The sequence below is a fragment of the Ranitomeya variabilis genome, chromosome 3, assembly GCF_051348905.1.
Source record: "Ranitomeya variabilis isolate aRanVar5 chromosome 3, aRanVar5.hap1, whole genome shotgun sequence".
NCBI classification, from domain to species: domain Eukaryota; kingdom Metazoa; phylum Chordata; class Amphibia; order Anura; family Dendrobatidae; genus Ranitomeya; species Ranitomeya variabilis.
Genome location: NC_135234.1, coordinates 477,983,555 through 477,994,784, shown reverse-complemented (window position 1 = coordinate 477,994,784; position 11,230 = coordinate 477,983,555). Strand labels below are relative to the sequence as shown.

At 44.9% G+C, this 11,230-nt stretch overlaps 1 protein-coding gene across 1 annotated transcript in view; it reads left to right on the top strand.

The window, feature by feature from the left end:
- Positions 1 to 939: 939 nt before the first annotated feature.
- Positions 940 to 11,230, top strand: part of TMEM47 (transmembrane protein 47) — a 284,936-nt gene continuing 274,645 nt past the window's right edge. Inside the window, exon 1 of the mRNA XM_077296698.1 lies at positions 940 to 1,470. Within this exon, the coding sequence (XP_077152813.1) occupies positions 1,251 to 1,470 (220 nt within the window). The 5' untranslated portion in view covers positions 940 to 1,250. The remainder of the gene's footprint in view (positions 1,471 to 11,230) is intronic.

Here is an 11,230-nt window from a genome sequence, read left to right as displayed (position 1 = left end):
ATCCTACCTGTGGCACGGTTTGTCATTGTGACACTAACTTGTATCCTATCTGACACCACATCTCCGGTAAGGCTTACCGCCCCCTCTACAGTGAATTGTTGCACGATCAGCACTAATGGTGTATGTTGACCTGCAACAGCTATACGGTGTCTGTCAATTGTATCTAGAATTTCTTGGTTCTGAGCACTGTTTGGTCTCTATTTATATCTTATAGTATTTATTCATTTTTTGACAACAGGTGGTAGTTGTCACCCAAACAAGGCAGCTAAGATCCAATGTTAGTGTCAAGCGCTGATGGACGCTTATTTGTTTATTCACCAGTTGTAGAATTTAGTGAACATTGTAAATTAAAAAGCAACTGTGGAACTACACTTTTTTTTTTTTTTTTGCAATTTCACCGCACTTCCCCCATTTTCCAGTACACTATAATGTAAAACCAAAAGTGTCGTTCAAAAGTACAACTCGTCCTGCATAAAACCAACCCTGGCATGGCCATATTGACAGAAAAAATAATAAAGTTATGGCTCTGGGAAGAAGGGGAGTGAAAAACAGAAAGGGTAAAGGGCTCAGGGGTGCAGGGGTTAGACCACTGTTATATAATAAACTATACAAAAATGGTGTCTGATGATGAGAAATACGGCACGTTGTGCTTTCATCATTTTCGACTCCATACCCACTGTAGACACTGAAAGTTTCTGTACATGGACAAAACATTTTTTCTTGTAAAAAAAAAGACTGAAGCCTCAGAATGTAATGTTTAACCTGAGGCAGCAGCAAGCAGCCCTGCAGCCGGCACAGACCCCAGCACCCACAGCACTGAGCCTCCTGCCTCTGCTGTCACCATGCTCCCCTGCCTGTCCCTCCTCTGGAGCAGCCAGTGACGTCAGCAGTTTGGCCGGTGCCCTCTTTGCAGCCAGCAGGAGGAGAAGGAGAGAAAGCAGAGAAGAAAAAGGCAAAGAAAGGAGAGGAAGGAGGGAGGGAGTTATGCAAAGACGGAGGTCACTGGGTAACAGTTCTCTTCTGTCCTGGAGCAAGGAGCAGCCAGCAGCATCTCAGGCCAGGGAAACAAGTGGGAGACACAGAGGAAGGAGGCAGAGAAGCGCTCTAGCTCCTCCAGAAGGCACCAACTAAGCCGCGCCACCTGCTCTCCTGCCCACAGCCCTGCACTCACTTTCCTGTCAGTGCCACCTTCCCCAGCACTGCATCCTACCCTCTGCTCATTGCCTTGCTGCTGGTCCTGGGTGGGGGTCATGGCTTCATCTGCCAGCGGGATGGAGGAGGTCCGCTCCTCGGTGCTCACCCCTCTGAAGCTGGTGGGACTTGTGTGCATCTTCCTGGCCCTGTGTCTGGACATCGGAGCCGTTCTGAGCCCAGCCTGGGTGACGGCGGACAACCAGTACTACCTGTCCCTATGGGAGTCTTGTAAGAAACTAGGCAACGACTGGAAGTGTGATACCACCCTGCAGAGCGGTGAGCTACTCCTCCAGCTACCTACACACAGACAACAGCCCTGCTGAGATACACTAGCTGCCTCTGACACTTGCTATACTTTCCCCTGCTCTGCTGGGGTCTCATCTTACTCTTCTGCAGATCACACTCCACACCAGGCTGGGTATACTTCTGGGTATTGCATGTTGTAGGACCTCCACCATGAGCTGACAACATCCAGGCAAGGGTGCAATGTCTTGTTTGCAGAAAGTTCCTGACTGTGCCTAAGTGACACTTGCTATACTTTCCCCTGCTCTTCTGGGGTCTCTTCTTACTGTTCTGCAGATCACACCAGCTGGGTATACTTCTGGTTATTGCACGTTGTAGGAGCTGCACCATAAGCTGACAACATCCAGACAAGGGAGCAATGTCTTGTATGCAGAAAGTTCCTGACTGTGCCTAAGTGACACTTGCTATACTTTCCCCTGCTCTTCTGGGGTCGCATCTTACTCTTCTGCAGATCACGCTGGGCTGGGTATACTTCTGGTTATTGCACGTTGTAGGAGCTTCACCATAAGCTGACAACATCCAGACAAGGGAGCAGTGTCTTGTATGCAGAAAGTCCCAGACTGTGCCTAAGTTAGGCTGTCTTATAAAGACCCTTGCTATACTTTCCCCTGCCCTTCCGGGGTCTCATCTTACTCTTCTGCTGAGCACACTCCACACCAGGCTGGGTGTACCTCTGGATGTTGTAGGAGCTGCACCATAAGCTGACAACATCCAGACAAGAGAGCAGTGTCTTGTATGCAGAAAGTCCCAGACTGTGCCTAAGTTAGGCTGTCTTATAAAGACCCTTGCTATACTTTCCCCTGCCCTTCCGGGGTCTCATCTTACTCTTCTGCTGAGCACACTCCACACCAGGCTGGGTGTACCTCTGGATGTTGTAGGAGCTGCACCATAAGCTGACAACATCCAGCTAACAAGGGCTTGGTACAATGTCTTGTATGCAGAAAGTCCCAGACTGTGCCTAAGTTAGGCTGTCTTAGTGTATGTGAAGTATGCTGCTGGTGGGTCAGTCTGTTCCCTTTGTCCACTGAATTGTTATTATTACTCTTCTGATACATGTAACATGCGGAGATCAAACGGTTCCGGGGTGTGTATTATCACAACACATCTGTAGTGACCTGACATTCATTTGTCACATGCTTCTTCTACCCATGATATTCTTGTGAATAGTTTCTGTGGGTGAGAAGAGAGCCCTAGACCCTCCCCACAGCACTCATTCAGTTAGGTGGACGGCCACAATCTGTATCAGTATCACACGCCTGTATAGAATTCCACTGACTCCGCTCACACTTATGTGGCTACATTTTGTACTCCTCTTTTCTAGGCTGGAATCTTCTTTGTGTATCCTCTAGCATGCGATTGTTTATTCCTGCCACAATAGTAAATATCACTTCCCGGAATCTATTTGTAAATTGTGTTTGTCCATGTAGTTATTATGTGACAGACTGTTGTGCGTAGCCCAAGTGACTGTACTAACGATATTATTGTTCTGATCTATCCTTATATTCCTATTTAGATGAGATGAATCATGAGCCAGGTACAGCCGGTCCGCTAGGGAATTTAGAGCCAGTGGCACAACATAGCTAAAAGGCTCTTCCATGCAGAATAAGCCATCATTACATGTTATGGAGAATCCGAATGTTACAATAAAATAACAAAAGTGCTTCTTTTCTTCTAGTAAAGCAAATACATTCATTATACATGAATCCTGAGTGTAACCAGGCTACCATTAGTGCTGGATTTATCTATCAGCTACACATTCTCTCTAAGGGTTAGTTCTACTCTATACATTGGCAATGGTTCCTTCTGCATCTGCTCCTGCATCATTAGTTTTCATAGAAGGCTCATAATATACATTATGTTTATTATGCTCAGCAAAATGCAGAATTAATTTTTTTTTTATCTCCAACTGTCTTCTGAGTTACTACTGCCAAACACATTGCTATATTTCACAATCATTGCTATATTTGCTTTCAATTTTTTTTTATATTTATGTTTTTATAAAACATTTTTGTTTCCAGAAATAGCCTCCGTATTTGTTACTTGGCTTATTGTTGGTAATGCAAGGATTTTAAGTATTGTTTTTCTGTGCAATTTTAAGCATTTACTTGATTATGAATTCTACGTACAGACAATTCTCCTTATCAAGTGTCATCTATTGTCCCACTTCATTGACTTTCTGTTCTAATATCCGTGGTCTCTAGACGCATTTTCTCTTTCCTTCAGATGGGAAAGGACTTAAAAAGAAGCATTTGCATTTGATAGCAGCTGCATTTTTTCGCAGGCGTGTTTGAGGGATTGTGTAAGACTGTATGTGAAGAAGTTGAGAGGCCATGACAAACCTTGTTGTGGAGAATACAAGGTGCCTCATGCTATTTCTAAAGGCTCAATTCATGTCAGCTGTCTGCTTTTTGTGCTGGCAAACAAAGGAATTGCTAGACAATACCAAAGTGCTTCTTTTTCACACACTTAATAAGAAACAGATGTGATTTTATCCACACCCCTGTATGTTAGTCCGCATCTTGTCATTCACTTTTACGAAAGTTTACACAATGAGTTTTTATTTTTGGCCAAGAAATATATTGGACATTTCAAGGTCATTAGCTAAACCAAGGTTTCACTAGTTTTTTTTCCTTGAGTAAATGAATAATTATGCCTGAACAGACCTTTTATGTCTGAAATCTGTGGATTTCTAAAGATGCATAAAGGGGGCAATTGTGGGGGGTTTTATGCCCCCTCTCAGCTCCATTTTATCCTAATGATATGAGAAAAAAATTGGAGCGCTAAAGAAAATGTGCCCAGTGTAACTTTCCAAAAAAAAGAATGATTGTGGTTAATCTGAAGATGAAAATGGAATTAAACAGTGAGAGGACATACCAAACCCAGCTCTGTCCTTCCTATGGTTACCACAGTGTATTTCCTTTCTTACTTAACCAAAGCTCCTCATGTGGTCGCACTGAGAACATTCACATATTCGTTAGCTGGATTCTGTTCAAGTTCTCATACAGTAATTGAATCCGTTTGAGTGGGGTTTTGTGCAAAGTTGTTTTCCCATTTGGTATGCTGTGGAATAACGTCCTAAAACCAGCTATGTGAAGGCGGATTCCTGCGGCTGCTCTGCAAACACAGCGCAAGCCATCATGGTTGCAAGTAAGCACTTTAAATATTTAGTATGTGCAGACCATGCAAGGGGTTTATTTTAACAATATTTCACAGAAGACAAAAATAAATATATTATAGCTACTTTGTATGTAAAAATGCTGAGATCGAAAGGAAAAAAAAGGATGTCTAGGGTAGCAGAGCTCGAAGCAAAAAGACAGATAATATTGTCGATAGGATAGAAAATATCTGTATTGTGTAGAAGATATAAAAAATGACAAAAGGACAAAAAAATAAAAAAAGTAAAAAAAATCAAAGCAAAAAAAAAAAATATCTACATAGCACCATTGACTCCATGATGATGTGCACGAGAAGAGGTTACATATAAAATATAGATATCACTTAGGCTACTTTCACACTAGCGTCGAGAACAACCCGTCGCTGTGCGTCGGGCCGAGGTTCCCGACGCTAGCGTGGTCTCCGCCGCACAACGGGGGCAGCGGATGCATTTTTCCCACACATCCGCTGCCCCATTGTGAGGTGCGGGGAAGTGCGGGGAGCTGGGGGCGGAGTTCCGGGCGCGCATGCGCGGTCGGAAAAAGCGGACCGTCGGGAGCAAAAAACGTTACATGTAACGTTTTTTACTCCCGACGGTCCGCTACCACACGCCCAAGCGTCGCAAAACGGACGCAACGTTTGGCAATGCGTCGCAAATGCGTCGCTAATGTTAGTCTATGACGAAAAAACGTATCCAGCAAGAACTTTTGCTGGATGCGTATTTTCGGCAAAACGACGCATTTGCGACGTATTGCAGTTAACGCTAGTGTGAAAGTAGCCTTAGAGTACACAATTAAGCAATGACAGACTGGTATAGAGGGGAGAGGACCAGGGGTGTAACTACAACAGGTGCAGGGGTTGCAATCGCACCTGGGCCCTGGAGCCTAGGGGGCCCTAAAAGTCCCTTTGGCCTATAGAAAAAGACTATTGCTATTAAAGAGTTAAAATATTTTGGGGCCCCATTGGAGCTTTTGCGTTGGGGCCCATGAGTTTCAAGTTACGCCACTGGAGAGGACCCTGCTCTTGTAGACTTATGAGTCCCTACACTAAATTCAAAAGCAAAAACAGAACAAAAGGATGCAAAAAAAAATGAAAATACAGCTGTATTTACCAACACAGGTCACAAAACTAGTGCACAGTCAGTGCAGCAGCCCCCTTGATAAAGGCAGAGGTAACACAGGTGCAAAACGCTGAAGAGACAACCACTCACAACCTACCAATTCATGGTGGGGGTGATTGAGTAGTACTAGATTTGCACACCGATAAGGCTTGTATTAGGCTTCTTTCACATTTCCGTTGGTACGGGCCCATCGCAATGCGTCGGGCCGACGTACCGACGGACGTTGTGAATTCTTTGCAAGACGTGGGCAGCGGATGCAGTTTTTCGACGCATCCGCTGCCCATTCTGCAGTCCGGGGAGGAGGGGGCGGAGTTTCAGACGCGCATGTGCTGTAGAAAATGGCGGACGCCACGCACAAAAAAAACGTTACATTGAACTTTTTTGTGACGATGGTCTGCCAAAACACGACGCATCCGTCGCACGACGGACGCGACGTGTGGCAATAAGTTTGTAATAATACAAGTTTATGGGCAAAAAACGCATCATGCGAGCACATTTGCAGGATCCGTTTTTTTGCCCTAAACGACGGATTGCGGCGGATTGCAAATGACGGAAGTGTGAAAGAGGCCTAAGGCGCCACAAATGCAATGCAAACTACTATCTGTAAAAGCAAGAGAAAAAAAGTGATCAGCACTCACCATTCCCGATGCTATAAAAAGTCTTTATTAGGACATGGACACGGACAGGGAGATCATGGTGTGCAGGGATGACAGCTGTTTCGCGCTACATGCGCTTCCACAGATCCCGATGATCATCGGGATCTGTGGAAGCGCATGTAGCGCGAAACAGCTGTCATCCCTGCACACCATGATCTCCCTGTCCGTGTCCATGTCCTAATAAAGACTTTTTATAGCATCGGGAATGGTGAGTGCTGATCACTTTTTTTCTCTTGCTTTTACATTATTACCTCTTTTTGGTTGAGCACCCCATATGCCCATGCACTGAGTAGGGGAAATAGGAGCTGGTACAGCGTATTGTAGCACGCTAATAGGTGATCGCAAGGGACAGCAGTGCGAGTATATTACCTTTTGCTTGGTCAAACTACTATCTGGCTTACAGCTTATTAGTGACATCCATACTATTAGATTAGGCTGCTGTATTCTGTAAGTGCTTTAGTTTTGTGACCTGTGTTAGTAAAACAGCTCTCAAGAGTCAGCAAGCCCTGGAATTCATATGAGTCGCCCACCAGGGCCGTGGGGTACTCTGTACTGGGTCTGCTACTTAAAGGGGATGTTTCATGGCGGCGACCCGGTCCGTGGCCCTGGGCGCTCAAGTAAAAGGGACTGTCTTAAAAGGGGTTTGAATAAAGTTTGTGTTCGTGATGCCATCTGTGATGTTCGGTCAGAAACAACCAACTCTGCTTAAAGGGGTCCTCTGGGGTGATGTGGCAGCAGGGATGGTATGGCTTCTCACAGGTGAAGCTGGGTCCCCAGGGCTCCCGGTGTATAGATAGAGATGGTGAATGATGTACCAAGAAACGGAGGACACGGTTGCAGTCTCTTTACCTTTTTACTGTCGAATTCAGGCAGCCACAATCCAGGGTACCAGATCACAGATGCAGGTGTGGTCCGTCCGGCTTGGAAGCGATTTGGGAGTCCCCTTTACCAGGTGGGGTTAGAAGCCTTCCTTCTAGCGCTATGGTGTAGTCCCTTGCTGCCTTATGCCTCTCACAAGGTCCTCACGTGTTCTCTCTGTCCTCCAGGTTGGTAGGACACTATTCGTACGACAGGTAGCTCCAGCCTTTTTAGAGGGTCTCTATCATGACCCGGGCTCTATGAGCTACGGTGTCCTCAGGTGTAAGGACGGACAGGTGACTTGTAATCCAGCTGTCCTGCCAGTTTCTGCTGTGAGATGTGGAGTCCCTCACAACCCCGGTCTTCCAGCTACCGGTGTCTGCACTCAGTAGGGAGGTAGTCCAGTTGCAGCCAACTGCCCAGTTCTTGACTCTCCTGCGCTCCACTTCCCCTATACACTCACTACTATCTGTTATGCTTTCTCTTCTCTCTTTCCAGGAGCTGCAGCACCTCTCTTGGCTGCACGGCCCCTCTCTTTTCTCTCTGCCTCAGACTCCTCCAGTCTGCTGTCTGGCACTCACTAACTGAACTGAACTCCCCTCCAGACCAGAATATATATAGGGGAGCCACCCACAAGCTGGATTAGAGCTCCCCCTTCTGGCCTGGAGTATGAACATTTTGCATGCTTGTGATTACCTGATAAAGGTGATCCTTCCTCGCTTCCAAGCGTGACATCACTCTCCCCGTGAGGAAAGCAATGTTACTGTAACAACTAGAACTTGGGGTGTTACAGATACTTTAGTCGACATCTGGGGGTTGCACCCACTTCAGGGGCTGTTGCTGCTTCATTCTCTTTGGATGGTTACGTAGGCAGATGTCTAGAAGTTTTCAGGAGGATCCTATACATCAATAACTAACACGGATGCACATTCAGTTGAATATATGTGCAGTTCAGGGGCGGACATATCACCGGTGCAACTGCAGCGGGGCCCGAGGGTGGAGGAGGGCCCCTGCAGAGTATGCCCCTACAGAGTATGCAGCTGCTATGAGGCCGCTGAGCCAAGATCACTGAAGGGAGGGGCCCAGTGTCATACAGCATCGGGCCCCTCTCTCTCACTCCCATAATCATGTGAATACCCAGAGCAGGGGATAGAGTGGTGCACTGAGAACAGTTCAAAAATGGGGCGTGTCATGCAGGGAGAGACATTGGCCAATGAATGCTTTCCCCATCAGACTGATGAGAGCGCTCACTGGCTGCCAGCTCTGTCCTTCTGCATGGCGCTTCCCAATGTTGAGTACTTACCTGTACTCAGGGTCCCAGGCCGCAGTGCACATGGGGACAACAGTGGATGAAGAGCAGGACTTAGGCCGAAGTCACACTTGCGAGTGCAATGCAAGAAACTCGCATCAATACCCGGCACTGCCACCGGCAGTTCAGACCGGAGCGTTCAGCTGCATAGAAATACATGCAGCCACACACTCCAGTCCCGAGTGCCTGCGGCAGTGCCGGGTATTGATGCGAGAGACTCGCGCAAGCTTGCATTTCACTCGCAAGTGTGACACTGGCTTTACAGTGTGTATTCTGCTCCCTCTACTGTTCTACTCCCAACAACATCTCACAGAGAAGAGGTCAGAGGAGGAGGCACAAGCTGTCTGTGTCCACTCCTGATGCAGTTGCTTGTGGTTTCACCAGTGACAAAAGTTGATCACCCGCGTTAGAGAGGCAGGAATTCTTTTTGTCCTATTTTCATGAGAAAACTTGTTCCCTGTTCACTGATATGCTGGACATATGACTGGCTAATATATGGCTAGTTATATATGTCTGCCATATATAGCATATATAACTATCCTAGTGGCACATTATTACTGGCCAGTGGCCAGATATCTATCTATCTATCTATCTATCTATCTATCTATCTATCTATCTATCTATCTATCTATCTATCTATCTATCTATCTATCTATCTAGTCAGTTATATGTGCTGGCAGATATACAGCAAATATAACTAGCAACATGGCACTAGGACTAGATTCAGGCCTTTGCAAAACTTGGATTTGACTGGTTATGTCTATGCTTGCTCTGTTCATTTGTCCGCCTTATGGATGGGTGCAGGAGCTGCCTGCCATTGCATGCACTATTCTGGTCCATAACATAGACCAGAACAATACTTCTTACTTCAGCTCTGTGTGGAAGATCACTCATAAGCTAAAATTGGTCCATATGATGTGTGTGTGGTCTGTTGCACATAAGGACAATAGACGGACTGCGAATACACCCATGTGAATAAGGCCTTTAGGCCACAGTGGTGGAACATAGAAAATGCAATGCTTTGTGCATATATTTTGGTCAATTTATAGCTAAGATTTTGGGAAATGTTTAAGACTCTTCAAAATGCCTTTCAATCTCTTAACGACCTTGGTGTTTTCCGTTATTGTGTTTGTTTTTTCTTCCCAGAGCCATAACTTTTTTATTTTTCTGCCAATATGGCCATGTGAGGGCTTGTTTTCTGCTGGATGACTTTTAAATTTGAACGACACCATTGATTTTACCATATCATCTATATATACGTCATAGGTTGTGAAGGGGTTAAAGGGGTTGTCCGGTCCAAATCATTAAGCCTGCAGCCACTCTATGTGACTGCAGACTTATGAATCAGTGCATGCGTTGCGGGGATTCGCCAGTTTCAGACCCTTGACCAAAGGGTATGTATGAGTTATATATACTCTATGGCAGTGGCGCGGACTTGCTACATATACTCATATGAAGCGAGGCTGCACCCTCTAGTTGGCCATACCCACTGGCCAGCTGCATCACTAGATGATGTGCGGCCTTGCTCAATGCAAGGGTATGGAAAGAGGTCACTCCCAGTGGCCGGGAGTATGTATGAAGCATACATACCCTCCAGTCCTGGCCCAGAAAGCTGCAAATCCCCGCAGTGCACACTGCATGCTTTGGGGGGATTCATAAGTCTGCAGTCACACAGAGTGACTGCAGACTTAATGATTTGGACCTGACAACCACTTTAAGAATGGATTCTATTGTGCAATTTAGTTTTATATCTAGAACATTACAGGTTTGTTATCGTCTGTTTTTTTTCCTACATTTCATAGCTCATTGAGCTTCAGTGGCCATCTTTAGCTAGTTTGATGAGCTAGTTATGTTTCGACATAGCAAATCATAGTTTATAATGCGGTTGGAAAATGGCCTTTGTTTTACAGTAGCAGAAATTCACATCAGATTTTAAGAAATCTCATGTATGTGTGCAAAATTCCAGAGTTAATTCACCTGCCTCGTAGATTTGATATTCAATGCAAAGGATGATATGAGATGATCACCTGCAAGATTTTCCCATTTATTTTAGTAACGTAAATGCCACATGGGAACATATCGTGAATGTGAAGGCCTTACTGAAATGAGAGAAGTCATGATTTGCAGATCAAACATTGCTGAATTTGCAGTTGAAATTATTTTTTTTATACCATTGTTATACGTTCGGTGAGTTCTGTAGCTTTGCCTTAACCCGATGAAAACTTACAATGATTGCATTATCTCTTTATGACTTGTGCTAACTGACTAATACATTGACAAAGTTTGCATTGCTACATCTGTGACATCCACATTCTCCCAGAGTGCTTTACAAGGCGTAAAATCACGTCTACTGGTAATATTGTCATCATTAACATACAGATTCAGTTGCCCAAAGCTTGAATGATAACATGAAATTAATAATGCAAAGTTTCTCAAACATTGTTCTTCTATGTCAGCTTAGCAATTAAAAATCAACATTTAAATTTCAGACTCCTGGCTAGTGGCTAATTAAAAACAGCAACAATGTTTCAAAAGAGTTTTATATAAAAAATGGTCTTATCTATCTATCTATTTATCTATCTCATATCTATCTATCTATCTATCTATCTATCTATCTCTCATTTCTATCTGTCATTT